The 14506-nt window shown below is 39.6% G+C and overlaps 2 protein-coding genes across 4 annotated transcripts; one reads left to right on the top strand and one right to left on the bottom strand.

The window, feature by feature from the left end:
- Positions 1-1422: 1422 nt before the first annotated feature.
- On the bottom strand, positions 1423-3435 carry lyrm1 (LYR motif containing 1). 2 transcript variants are annotated; one of them, XM_077502988.1, is made up of 5 exons: positions 3172-3435; positions 2270-2462; positions 2117-2189; positions 1936-1967; positions 1423-1842 (listed from the first exon to the last, which is right to left on the bottom strand). In XM_077502988.1, exons 2-5 carry the CDS (start codon positions 2426-2428, stop codon positions 1729-1731), a joined length of 378 nt encoding a protein of 125 aa, XP_077359114.1. In that variant the 5' UTR covers positions 2429-2462; positions 3172-3435; the 3' UTR covers positions 1423-1728. The 2 variants fall into 2 exon arrangements, with proteins under 2 accessions (XP_077359114.1, XP_077359115.1); XM_077502989.1 differs by having other exon boundaries at positions 2129-2189; positions 3172-3428.
- Positions 3300-13587, top strand: dcun1d3 (defective in cullin neddylation 1 domain containing 3). Of its 2 annotated transcripts, none has more exons than XM_077502986.1 (5): positions 3300-4017; positions 5435-5512; positions 5939-5989; positions 7731-8286; positions 11313-13587. In XM_077502986.1, exons 4-5 carry the CDS (start codon positions 7844-7846, stop codon positions 11848-11850), a joined length of 981 nt encoding a protein of 326 aa, XP_077359112.1. In that variant the 5' UTR covers positions 3300-4017; positions 5435-5512; positions 5939-5989; positions 7731-7843; the 3' UTR covers positions 11851-13587. The 2 variants fall into 2 exon arrangements, with proteins under 2 accessions (XP_077359112.1, XP_077359113.1); XM_077502987.1 differs by lacking the exon at positions 3300-4017 and adding an exon at positions 4931-4952.
- The last annotated feature ends 919 nt before the right edge of the window (positions 13588-14506 follow it).

Genomic DNA, 14506 nt, shown 5'->3' with positions numbered 1-14506 from the left:
GTTTTAGTCTTCGGTAATTAATTTTATGCATGAGCCTTTGGGGATGATTTTAAATGTGATTTTTAGTAATATATTTTGATATAAACCGGAATAATGACGTTTGAAAGTATGTCACACGGAAGTGACGTCATCTAGCAGCAACCAATAGAAAAGCACCTTCAGATGATGCTGCTCCCATGGTGTTTATATTGCGCACAAGTAATGCACATTTAAAAAATAAAAATACAAATAATAATAATAATAATAATAATGAAACTAACAAACTAAACTAAAACTAAGCATTTTTTAAAGAACTAAACTAATAAAAACTAACTAAAATGAAAAATTCCAAAACTATAATAACCCTGCTGCCATATTACAAATAAATTGGTTTTTATACTGTAGCATTTTTCTAAATATGCAAAAGCACAAATCAATTATTTGTACAATTTTTTGGGACTAAACACAATTTCTCTTCACATTATGTGGCCCTTGCGTCCTTCTGATTTTCTGTATGTGGCCCTCAAATGAAAAAGTTTGGACACCCCTGATCTAGAACATAAAATGAATATTTAATGCATAATAGCCTTTACATTCCAAATTTCATCAAAACTGCAGTCTAATATCATTTTGGTACAGTTGTTGTGTGTTAACGAACAAAATGCTTGATATACCATGACCTCTAGTGGCCAAACTTGTCACATTCATGTTTCAAATATATTTTCTGTCACTGAGATGTATTTTTCACTAAGATGCCAACCAAGACCTCGTGGTCCATTTTTTGTTTTTGAGGTTTGCTTTATGGTACCAGAATGTGAGCTAACTCAACTTTTGGAAAACTCTTGGCATCTTGTGTGTTATATCTGTCACTTGTTTATGAGCTAGCTTGTAAGCAAACAGCTTGTAGCATACGTGTGACGTCATGTATGTTGCGTTCACGTCTCCGATCAACTGCTGAAAGGACACTGATTCTGTCCTCTTTCAACTATAACTGCTTTGATTTGTTGTGATTGTGTTGTTAATGTTTGATGTTGTTTTGTTGTTTCTGTTAAACGCTTTGTGACAGCTAAGACTGTTTGAAAGCGCTATATAAGTCAAGATGACTTGATTTGACTTATCTGTCTGGGGGTGGTGCTTACAGGAATGCTTAAGGAACCACTTATGGTTCCAAAAACAAGCTTCCTTCCCTCATTAGTGAAGTTCTTTTACAAATGTGTTGCTTCAGACACTGTAGCTGTTGCATCACTGCCAGTTGCCTGCATCTTGGGATTCCTTTTTAATGTGCTTTTTAATCTACCATGATCCATTTTGTGATTGGCACGCAGGCCTGCTTGTGTCCTGGAATACAAAGAACTACGTAAATACTCCAAAATGTGCCCAGGAAAACTTGATAGGTCTCACTCATGTTACAGTTCTTGATAGTTTCTGTGATTAAACATTCAATTTGTCTCACATAAACTTTATTGAAAACAATAAAGTAACACATTTCTAATTGGCAGCTTCTCCTTTTTTTCAGTCTGGTGCTGCTTTAAAAAAAAAAAAGTACAGAATAATAAATTAATTGCAAATATGGCACTGCATGATTACGCATATTAACAGAAGATAATAACAAATATACTGGACGCGTCTTATTCATGACTAATGCATGGTCCGTGGGTGCCAGCGACGCATGATCAGCCCCCCGAGATCGGGCTCGTGTGGCCACACCGTCGCTCTCGAGTTCCGTTCTCTGGTAGCTCGGCTCGATCGTCAGGTCTCCTCGTATGACTCTAAATAAATTGGCTTGGCCTGCTTCCTCAGGCGCTGCTGCGCTCGCAGCTTCCTCCCTTTCTGAGTGGCCAGTCCCAGCGGCGGCAGGTACGTCTGCGGGGAGGAAAGAAAACAAAATCCATCACGTTTTCAACTTTGTGCTCCAGTGCAGGAAGTAAAAAAAAAAGAAAAAAAGATTTGACTCACAGCCCTTGGATATGGGATGCGGTAATGCAGGCCTGTGAGACAAAGCGAAACACTGTAATAGGCATACTTTTGCACTGACAAAAAAATTGGCATAAATGCACTGTAACGTTTACATGTGAACTTAACTTGACCTCCAAACTGTACATACAAACGAGACAACAACACCACAGTGTAAACATGCCTCTTCTTTTACCAATTTCTATCCTTGCTTCACATTCCTCAATACACCTCTTAATTGATTCTTGATCAGTCATCTGCAAAAGAGCAAACATAACAATCAGCGACTAGTCCAAACAGCTACTATAGCACATAACGTCACACAAATCGCTCTCACCTGTTGGTTCTGTCTGAATAAAGTACGCGCCTCTTGGAGTATATAATTTCTCTCGGTCAACGTGTCACTTGCCACTCCACTTTGGGCTTGCCAGGTTCGTGCAATGCGAAACACTCGCATGTAGAGCGACAACACCGTCCGCTGAGTGGAGGCCGTCATCTTGACTCACAATTGGCGGAAATGTCACAGGGCCCTGCATAACAAAGGGAGATATTGACAAACGTACTACAATTAACGTATCTGTTGTTCCTCCATCTACGTCAGTGACAAGCTGAACAATTAAATGCTTGTCCACTACCAGTACGCATCATTATTTCAGTATACATTTTTTGTGGCATTTTTGTTTGGTGTTAAACTTTAAATATGCGTCTTGCCTCAATAAATGATGGGAAACTGGGCAACATTCAATCATACAGCCCGTTATATGTGTATATTTTTATGTATCAGACAAAACAGTTTTTTCCCCAATTTAAATTTTTCAGTTTACATTTTTCACATTGTGAGAATTTTGAGAATATCGCATTATATTATTTACTAAACACTATACTGTTCGTATAACCCTGCAATTCCACCAATTTACCCTAGATGTCGCTAAAACATTGTTTGCTCGCAACATCAGGCTCGGTGAATGGCTGTTGTGAAACACGTTCCGTACTCTATATTACTTTCGATATATAATCTTAAAAAAATAGTTAGCGTATTTTCTGTAACAGTTTCATTTATACTTGATTAATTCTGTGATTAGCGAGTCAGCAGCTGTTTAATGTCAACAACACTACAAAAATGTACCCTTCTTCAACAAAGCGTGTGAGCGTTTTTTTTTGTTTTTTTTTCCTGAAGGACTTCATAATAAATTAAATTAATACAAAGTCAAATTAAATACCGATAAGTCATACGATTACCTTTGAAAAGTGAGCTTGAGTACTCCTTGTAAGGTGAAGCTCCCTGGCTCGGGTGGCTCAAATACTTGTCGCATGGTAATGACGTCATTGTCGTTCCATAATTATAATAAATGTATTTTTTTTAAAGCGAGAGCGATAAACAACACGTTTACGTAAATCAATTGCCTTTAAACATTTTTTTCCCAAAAATCTAAGGAAATATATCCCCGTTTTTTTTTTTGTTTTTTTTTATTGATTCGTAGTGTAAAAATAATTTTGATAGATTCCACGGAACAACATAATCTCTTAAGGAGCTCTTGAACGTTCCATCGACGGAACATGTCATTCAGTCGTTTGTTATTTATTTATTTTATTACGGCTGTAATTCCATATTTACGATCGCTGTCGTTTCACAGAATTAAAGGATAATCGTCAGTGGCGCTGGGGTGAAGATCAGCTGTTTTGGCCGCTTGCAACAGGGAGGAAGTGATGCATTGAAATGCCCGTAAAGAAGCTCTTCCAAAAGGGGGAAGCACAAAGAAATAGACTACCATATATTTCGCTGTAGTCTCTTAACTCGCTTCGACGTGTCAACTGTACTTTTAGTGGAATCAGAACGACACGTCTTAAACGTTAAGTGCTAAACTTCTTTCGTTTTTCCTACCGAGCTGCCACCGCTGTTAACAATTCACAAGTTATTTTTTTTAGCTACTTGCTAGCTGGGCGAGCTAATGTGAGTTAACGCGACGAGTTTGCTTTCAGTTTATTTCTGGTCGTATCTGCCAACTTATAACCGTTTTTATTGTCACGGGTATATACCGGATGGGATGTTTATCCGATTGCACGTCATTGGAACTTCAAAAAAAGGTGAGTTTGGGACTCTGGTCTTAATCGACAGACTTAGCTTAGCCGATAGCTAACTTTTAGTCAACCGAGGCGACAACGTTCGGGCCCCGGCCGGTGGCTTGATATTTTACTCGGGTACATCTTTACTTTGATATTACTATGGCTAACCGATTAAATTGCTGCTTTGTATAAAGAGACTAAAACCAATGCCAACTCACTTTGTTGCCACTCCCGGAAATGTACATACATTTACATCTAAGTACATTAATTATTATATCAAATGATTCTATAAACAATATTGTACATAGGCTCCATAGGGGTCGTATTGTGGAAACTTGACTGTTAGTTGGGTCTCTCCTGCCCACCTTTAAAGTGGGAAGGCAGTTTGCTCGTTTTTTTTGTTTTTTTTTGTTTTTTAAGAACCACAGCACCCGAGGAAGAACAACCTATAAGGCGTGACTGACATAATTTCAGTCATTTGCTAGGAACTTTTGCACACACTCCTAATCGGTCCCCGCATTGGTCGCAGCGTCACGCTGACCTTTCATCACCTATTTTTGATCGTGCATTACTTGCCTACAATCACTTCAAACCACTAAAGTTAGTATTAGTGAAATGAGGCTACATTCAAGTCTTGCTTGCCTCTGGGCATATCTGAAAAATGTGTCAGTGGGTGAGCAGTTTTGTGCAGCCCCCGATTACCAAACAGTTGGAGCTAATTAACATAGTCACCACCTCCCACATAGTTTCTCTCAACCTGAAGTGATCAGCTAGGCTGGCCAAAGTTCCAGAGTGAAAAAAAATAAAAGCTTTTGGGTCCTTTCTCTGTTTTACGTTTTTTTTTTTGTTTTGTTTTTTTTTTTGGCTTTGTCTTGCGCCTAAAATTTGAGGCACGAGCTAGTCTCAGAAATGTTGCCGCCCGAGTGAAGCCGGGAAAAAAAAATGGAGCAATTAAGGTAAAGAGAAAGCCACATAAATCGGGTAACTGGTGAATTGTGAAAGAAATGCAGAATGTATATGTTAGCTTTTCTGTTGCATTTAATTGTCTTCAGCTTTTATTTATGTACAGCACTTGTTTCAGCAGCGCTTGTGTTTTTAGAAGTGCTTTGTACATAAAATCTCGGGTAGCCGAAGGCTTTCGCTTTTCAATTAAAGAGACAGCTACGTTATTTGGCGCTCGTGTGGTTTGAGAATGATTATTAAAACATGAAATGCCTTTATTATCTTTAAAGATGTGTGGGGTGGAGTTGTGATCAGTGCACTCAAGGGGAGATGTCTGTACATGCCCGCAGCAATACGAGTGTATCAGCTTTGCTTCCATGCTGAGCGGGATTCCCCCTTATCACAATGATACAATCAAGTGTGGCCTTGCGTGATCATTTCTAAAATGGTGCCGGTTTGTTTTTGTTTATGATGACATAAGGTTATGTCTTTGCAGCATTGCAGATGTCAAGATTAGAATGATGGGGAAGCATCGAGAGCGGCTGTGATTGGTGACCAACGCAATGGATAGGCTGTAAGTACACACTACTTTATCTCTTGTGTACATTTCCATGTTTTCTTTCTGCTGATGCAGACACTTTTTTTTTTTTTTTTTTTTGGTCAAATAAAACCTTTTCTACATCCACATTCATCTATCAGTCCGAAACGACACCATCAAAATGTAAAGTGCAGTTGGAAAGTATTCACAGAGCTTCACTTTTTCCACATTTTGTTAAGTTACACCCAGAGATCTCCAAAAGTTCGAGTTCTGGCACGGCCACCTAAGGACATTTGACGGAATTGTCGTCAAGCCACGCCTTCGAGTGCTTGGGGTTTTGTTTTTTTAACGACTGCACTGTACATAATTTTCCCCTCTCACGCATATTTATTTATTTGCATTTTCTATTGTGCATATTATGGAACAGCATGAATGCTGTTTTCACTTGTTCTTCTTTTTAAGGGTTTGACAACTGGCTGTGCAAGAAGTGGATCGTGGCATATTTTGGCACAGGTACTTGTAAATAGGACCTCTACTATCCAATATTTTTAGAATTGATTATTCTATCGAGTAATTAAATAGTCCGATACAATTTTTTGGCCCCCGATACCGATTCCGATACCCAGCTTTGCAGTATCGGCCAATGCCGATACCATACCGATACCTAAGATTTTTATTTTTTTTTCTCAACATGAAAAAGCTGCCCTGCCATTGGTTTAGACCATTCAAGGGCCAATTGGATATCTTAGATCAGCATGCAGTGAACATGTCACATATCAGTGAATGTTGTGCACGAGCAAGACACAAGATGCTGCATCCAAAGTCCTATATTAGCCTCGGAATTAATGGTATCGGCACGTTACTTGTTAGTAGTCACTGGGGGTGTGAATTGCCTAGTACCTGACGATTCGATTCGTATCACGATTCACAGGTCACGATTCGATTCGATACCGATTAATCCCGATACGAATGGTCACGATTCGATACCGATTAATCCCGATACGAATGGTCACGATTCGATACCGATTAATCCCGATACGAATTTATAAGTCGATTGTTGCGATTTTTTTTCATTCATATTTATAAAATACTAATCAGTAAGCTTGTAGAGTGTAAGATTTATATGAAAATGTATTATTTATTTATCTGAAATTTCAGTCTTATAGAGGTTGTAATCTGTTTCATGTTTGAACAGCATTAAAATAAAAATATTAAGGCTTAATGTGCCGTTCATATAACATTCTTCCATGCTCAAGGTGTGAATCCTAAAAAAAATAAATAAAAAAAAATCGATTCTGCCGATTATTGAATCGATTCGAGAATCGCGCGATGTAGTATCGCGATATATCGCCGAATCGATTTTTTTTAACACCCCTAGTAGTCACCGATACCACTGTTTTAGTGCAGTATCGGGGCCTCAGCCGATACCAGTACCGGTATGGAAACAACACTAGAATAAACTTTGATTTTGAATTAAAGTGTTGAGAAAATCCTCAATACTGTTTATTAACCAATAATTGTTGTGTAGTGAAGAAAACATAAGGATACAGCAATATGTAAGAATTATATTGGAAATAAATTAAATTGGTGCATTAATTTTGAGTTAAGGTTATTTTATCACCACTTTTTTTTTTTATGTGCGACTAATGACCACCCCTAAATTTAATAATAATGCATATATGTGTGAAGACTGGGGTCAAGTTGTATTTTACAATTTTGAAAATGTGCAGAATATCAAAAGTCACTTCATCTTAAAGATTTGGTAGCTCTTAATATGAAAAGAAAAATGCACATTGAGCTGTCACCGTCTTGTAAATGCAATTATTCCATCTAGTGGTAGAAAAATGACCTTAACACAAGTCATGATTACACTCGTTTTTTTAGAGTACAGTACATCTTTTTAATTTAAACTCAATTTTATGAATTATTATGAAATTACTGTATCAATGACTAAAAAATGCAGCCATATTTCTGTTGGTGTAATATTTTGTTTCCACTTTAATGTTAGCAAGAAGATGCAAACAAAATTATTGTATATTTAGGACAGATCTAAAATTTGCGATTAATCGCGAGTTAACTATTGAAGTAATGCGATTGATTTTGATTACAAATTTTAATCTCCTGACAGCCCAAGTTTTTAAACATTTAATTGCTAATTTTAAGAGCGGCGCTAATCACAATATTGTCCAAATATGTCTTGGCCTAACTGTGCCAGCCTCTTACTAAAAGAACAATCTTTGACCGTTTGCTCAAGGCTTGAGGGTATGTTGAGACATTCGGCGGGGGCAGAGCAGCGGCGTCTCGGCGGTTCGGACGGTGACTGAAGGAAGGAGGAGGATCAACAGACGGGCGAGCCGGGAGAAAGACATGGGCCAGTGCGTCAACAAGTGCAAGAACCCGACATCCTCGCTCGGTAGCAAGAGCGGCGACAAGGAGAGCGGCTCTAAGTCCCACAAGAAAAGCAGCTGCATGGGCAGCGCCGGGGGCCACAAGGAAGAACCCGGGGCCCCGTGCGCAAAACCCAGCGGTGAGCTGTCGAACGGCACCAAGGCCCTGGAGGTCTCCGCCGAGACGCCCGTCATCTCGGCCTTAATGGGGGAACCCGGCAAGGAGGACAGCCCGGAACGAGACGGCCTGTCCGTCAAGCACATCGAGGAAATGTTCTCCTGCTACAAGGACGAGCAGGAGGACGCCATCTTGGAGGAAGGCATGGAGCGGTTCTGCAACGACCTGTGCGTGGACCCGGCCGAGTTCCGCGTGCTGGTCCTCGCCTGGAAGTTCCAGGCGGCCACCATGTGCAAGTTTACAAGGTGAGACGGCACTTTGGGGGAGGAGTCCGTGTATCATTGATTCAGTCGTTTGACCAAACAACCCGGAAGCGATATTTTATTCATTTATTTTTGGTTGTTTTATCTGACTCACTGATCTGTATATATTACTGGATAGCCGATAGCACATACCATGCGAGCCGTTGAAGCCACCGGGCGGCCATCTTCCCACTCCCATCTCTCGAGCAGATATGTATACTAGGGATAGACCGATTATCGGTGCCGATATTTGTCAAAATGCCAAATATCGGCATCGGCCATTTCTTTTAATCTAAAGGCCGATAAAACTGGTATCTCACTGAGCGGTGAATACTTGCGAACGTAGCGAATTTGGGGTTTTCAGCAGGAATTGTAAGACGTTTGCAGACTGTTTTTACCTGTAAACACATTTGGAACATATTCAGACAATTTTTCACTGCAAAGATCTTTTGAAACGTTACACGAACCCTAACAAAACCCCCAAATGAGCTACATTCACATGCATTTGTCACTCAGTGAGCAGGGAATTTTTAATTTATGCATCTTTTTAAATTTCCACTTTATAAAAAATAGCAACTCCCTACACTTTTTATTTTAAAAAATAAAAATAAATCAAGAAATTATGTTGGAATTTTAGAAAACTTTATTTACAGTAGAAATCTTTAGGGATCTATTTACTTGCTTTTAAAATTTTTATTATTATTATTATTATTATTATTATTATTATTATTATTTTAGCTTAACAATGCTCTGTATTGTATATGTATTTTAACTGTCAATATAGTTTAAAAGATTTTTTTTTTTCTATTTAACTGCAAATGAATATCGGCTTGAAATATCGGTTATCGGCCGCCTTGACTACTAAATAATCTGTATCGGTATTGGCCTTGAAAAAAAATATCGGTCTATCACTAATGTATACGTACAGATTAAGGAATATACAGCTCGTACGCTCTTATGCTGCATTCGAGGAGGTTCGGAAGTCGGCCTTTTCCGAGTTCAAAGCAGGAAGTGTGTACGGGAACGTCCCCTTGAACTCGTAAATTCCACTTGCGAAGTCGGGGCGGGGGGTAAAGGACCCTGACTTCACTGACGTCGGTGACGTCACTACAATGGCAAAACACAATTTACTAGAGTATGAAACTAGATAGCTTTCTTGATTCAGAAATCTTCGACGTAACGCAACGTACGTGACGGTATGCCGCTATCTCGCTGCATGAAATTATACGGTGAACTACTGAACTGTATGGAATAATTATGAAATAAGATAAAAACAATAAAATAAGTAATATTGCGAGAAGGCAAGTTTGCTGGAGGTCAAAATGAGTTTTGAGGACCAAAATAAAATATAATTTATCACTATGCACCATTTTGGTTGTTTACTTTCGTCTCGAATGCTTTCAGGTCGGAACTGGGAAAAAACAACTCGGATATACTGACTTCCGACCATCATTGAATGTAGCATTATAGTATAGGGCTTATTTTTTGCACAAAATCGGAAAACAGGTCGTTCTCTGTTGTCTTCATTTTCGTTTTTGGAACGACTATTGACAAAACAAGTCTTTTTTTTTTTTTTTTTTTTTTGTACTTCCCGTTTTGTTTGGAAAAACAACTGAACAAATGATATACGGATTGGGAGGGTCATGCATGTGGTGTTTTTACTTTACGGTAACTCGCCCCTCCAGTACACAGGAAATGTATCCTGCCAACGTCAACGTGTGCTTCATCTGAATAGAATAGCCTCGCAGTTGAGTCACTCATTCCCCGCTCTCATTTTATAAGCTTTTTTGTTTACCAAATGCTTCACATAATGGACACCAACATGTCACACAACTGATACTTATGGAAGTATTTGAATTGCACGTTTCACAAAGCGGACAGAGAAAACGCTTCGCATAGTTAAAATGCAGTCATGCAGATTCACAACAACAAAAAAAAGCACTCAAATCAGAATGAATCAAAAGCACAACAAATAATCTGTTTTTACTGGGAGGCCTGCCGAAACAAATTGTGCATTTAACTGCCTGTTTACAAAAAAAAAAAAAAAAAAAAAGACCGCTGCAAAGGCAGCTCTTCGCTCGAAAGGAAGTGCATTTCACAACTTCTGGGAAACGGACTGCAAGGTTTTATTACCTTTTTTTGAGTTTTTAATCTCATGTGAAGGACATTTCGTAAAAGGCAAGGCAGCAGACTGCGATGACCTAACTGAACTCAACTTTAAAAAAAAAAAAAAAAAAACACAGCTAAAAAATGCTGTCCATCAGAGTGGACGTAAAACACAATATAATAAATGAAACGATTTTCTCATTAAAATATCCCCCTTTGTTGCACAATGTACATGTTGTTTCATCTCCACTGACCCATAAGACGGCGTCAGGATGCTGAAGTTGAAATCTCGTGACGATTGCGCATGACATCACTCGTGTCGGCTGTAAGCTGAAGATTGTCGACAAACTGCAGTTTTTCGAACAGTTGTTATTTTGTCATTTGGCGATCGCATTCCATTCTTTCATTAGAAAAAGTGTGTTTCTACCTTATTCCGTTCTTTAGTAATCACCATTTGAAAATAAGTCATTTGAGTGACATTTAGCGAAAATTGAAAAGAAAAGATTCATTTTCTCCACAGCAGTGACTTTGATACTAATATTTTTTGTTTAGTGACGCTCCGTCAAATTAGGTTTAATGTTACAAAGGCTTTGATCATTCACGTCAGCCTTGAAAACTCAGATTGCGTCATGTTTCATTGTAATTCGCAGCTCTAGTTAGGGCCGAGCAGCTAGCGCTGCCATCTGCTGGCCATAGTTAGTGGGTGTTTTTGATTTCACAACTCATTGACCCGGCTGCAATGCACTTGGACGTTGCACTGACTGTGGACTGGGGTTGATTCTAAACACTGCCTCTTTACCCCCACCGATTATTTGTTCACCAACTGATTCATTCAATGGAGCGTTGTTTCAGTTTCAAAAAAAAAAAAAAAAAAGTTTTGTTCAATTCCTTGTGTTAATGGTGAAACTGTTGTGTGCGACCAGGAAAGAGTTTGTGGAGGGCTGCAAGGCCATCCAGGCGGACAGCCTGGAGGGCATCTGCTCTCGCTTCCCCTGCATGCTGCTGGAGGCCCAGGGCGAGGAGAGCTTCAAGGACCTGTACCGCTTCACCTTCCAGTTCGGCCTGGACGCCGACGAGGGCCAGCGCTCGCTGCAGCGGGACATCGCCATCGCGCTCTGGCGCCTCGTCTTCACCCAGGACATGCCCTCCATCCTGGAGCGCTGGCTGGACTTCCTGGCCGAGAACCCGCCGGGCATCCGCGGCATCTCCAGGGACACGTGGAACATGTTCCTCAACTTCACGCAGGCCATCGGGCCCGACCTGAGCAACTACAGCGAAGACGAGGCCTGGCCCAGCCTCTTCGACACCTTCGTCGAGTGGGAGTTGGAGCGCAGGAAAAGAGAGGAGGAGGAGGAGCGGGCAGCGGCGGCGGCGAACGACGACGGGGGCACGCCGACCGAGGCGGAGCGATCGCTCGAAACGGACGGCGGGCGCGGATCACAGACGTGGGGGGGCCACTGACCAGCAAACCGCAAACTGAAGTGACGTTAGTATTATCACACGGCTGAGCATTTCTCTTGGGATGGGATTCCTGCTTTTGGAGTTTATTTGACGTTTTTTTGAAAGGGCTCTGTGAACTGACATTTTAAGCACTTCTATTTAAGTTATTACTCTACTCCCCTCCCCCTTTTGTGTTTTTTTTTTAAGTGACATTTTTACTTGCACCGTATCTGCTGAAGGCTTTTGTTCGAAAATGTTCCAAAACAAAGAGCTATAACATTTTAAACCCCCCCATTCCTGTTGTAGAAATAACAGTGGTGCCTTGAGATGCAAGTGGTCATTCGAATAATTTTCTTTTTTAGCTTTGACTTGTGAGTAAAACGTAGCAATTTATCGGCAGGGCCGATTTTATCGTTTTACAAATCCGAAGGTCGATAAAGCTGGATGCACGATAATATCGGTGGCCGATAATTATCTGCATTTATCAAACAATTTGACGTCAAACAGATAAACCAGATGATAGAGAAATCTGCCGATAATTATCGGCATTTTGACTTAATACAGATAATAAAGAAATCCAGCAATAATTATAGACATGCCACGTTGGTCCATCTGTTGTGGTTGTGGCTCATATCAATAAAATTCAGCTTCATGCTGCTTTACATACATTGAAACATTGTACAAAGTTTATACAATGTTTCAATGTATTTGTTAGACTTATAATATGACTCGAAAGCATATTTGTATTCAAGTTAATTTTGCAAACAATTATCGGCTTACTTATCAGTTATCGGCATCTCTAAATTATTGGTTTATCGGTATCAGTGGAAAATAGCATTATCGTGCATCCCTAGCTGGTATCTAATGAGCGGTGAATGGTTGCGAACGTAGCAAATTGAGGGTTTTCATCAGGATATGTAAGATGTTCACAGACAGTTTTTATCACAAACATATTCACTGTCTTCAAAGAGCTTTCGAAACCTTTTACGAACCCCGACGAAAACCCAAAATTAGCAATCGGTGCATGCGCCAATTCGCGTGTATTTGTCGCTCAGTGAGGTACAGGGAACTTTTCATTTATTGATTTATTTAAAGGGATACTTTACTTACTTACCCATTTTTGGCAGTCAAGCAGAAGTAGGTAACGACCAATCATGGCTCAGTTTGCTGAAAACCGGTGAACCTTGATTGGTTGTTACCCACTTCCTTCAGCACAGGTGATGTCATCATCAGTCGACAGCAAGTAGAAAAAAAGGTATTAATTGTACATGAAAAATAATGAAGTTATCAAATTAATTCTGGACAAAATATTAACTTTTCATTGCTGATAATGGTTCAATGACTCCATTAAGAATGCATTAAGAAATTTTGGAAAACTTTATAGAAAACTTGCTTATTTTTTAATTTGGCGTAATACATGCTGATAATTTTTAAACAAACTGTCAATTTAAAGAGGTTTTTATTTTTTTATTTATTTTTTTATTTTTTTTATTACGTAAATATTTTCTCTTTTACTGCATATGAATATCGGTTATCATTGACATTACAAGCGTGGTATGGTGGCCGTGAGCAACTCGTTTAAGTTGACAATATGCAGCAAATGTAGGCTTCCAGCTTTTGATGGCCACTCCCAGTTGAAGTTGACTTGAGCAGCTTATCCGTTAGCTTCATGCTAATGCTAAATAGTGTTGATGTACATGTCAACAGACACAATTATCTTCAGTGTTTTTTTTTTGTTTTGTTTTTTTTGTTTTTTGTTTTTTTTTTTGGGGGGGGGGGGGATTTGAGATACAAGTTGCTTGCATCTCAAGGCACCATCATATTAATTTGGATCCGTTAACTGCTGATTTGTTCTGTATCTTAAAAAAAAAAAAAAGGGAAACGGGGACTAAACATCAAAAAACAATGTTTGGAAATGTGAGAGTCATCCTGATTGGTCTAATGTGGGTTGGTTGTATTTTTGCTTCTATCTTTGCAGTGCTGTGAGATTGGATCAGTTGCACTTGCCTTGCCTTGGCCACTTTCGGCAAAAAACAAACATACAATTGTATTCCAAGGGCATTTTCTATACAGACGTAATTCCTTTGACGGTTTCGTTCACCTGCTGGAAATTTTACTTCCATGGTCAACCCGACCCACGTTTTTTGTTTTTGTTTTGTTTTTTTTCAACACCGAGTGCATTTGAGATTTGCAGTGCTCCCCCGTCGACCTCTCCTGAACGTCGGTCCCCTTTCAAGAAGCAGCTAAGCGTGTCGCAACGCAATGACGCTGGCTTTTACTTGAAACCCCAAACGAGCGAAAGCTACATTTAGTACGTTTCGGCTCATTTCTGTCAAGACGACGACGCTCACTCGATCCTGTTGCTTTTTTTTTTTTTTGGGGGGAAAGACGCGTATTGTTTACCTCCAGGCGGTCAGGGTTTTTGACAAGCCTGTACACAAACGCACAAACAAAAAGTGCACACTTCACAAAGTTGGTGGTTCTAATGTTGCACAAAAGTACGCCGTGCTCGGTTGCTGTATTGTTGAGAAACTGCAATGCTGTCTTGTCATCTGCATTAATTCCATTGAAAACCATTGCAAAGTAGATGGGGATGGAAAAGACGCTTGAGCATGTATTCAATATCCTTCATTTCCAGATTAAGGACAATGTACTAGTTTGCTTTTGTCCTCAGTTA

Source organism: Festucalex cinctus, chromosome 17 (genome assembly GCF_051991245.1).
Source record: "Festucalex cinctus isolate MCC-2025b chromosome 17, RoL_Fcin_1.0, whole genome shotgun sequence".
NCBI classification, from domain to species: domain Eukaryota; kingdom Metazoa; phylum Chordata; class Actinopteri; order Syngnathiformes; family Syngnathidae; genus Festucalex; species Festucalex cinctus.
This window is presented reverse-complemented; position numbering and strand designations above follow the sequence as displayed.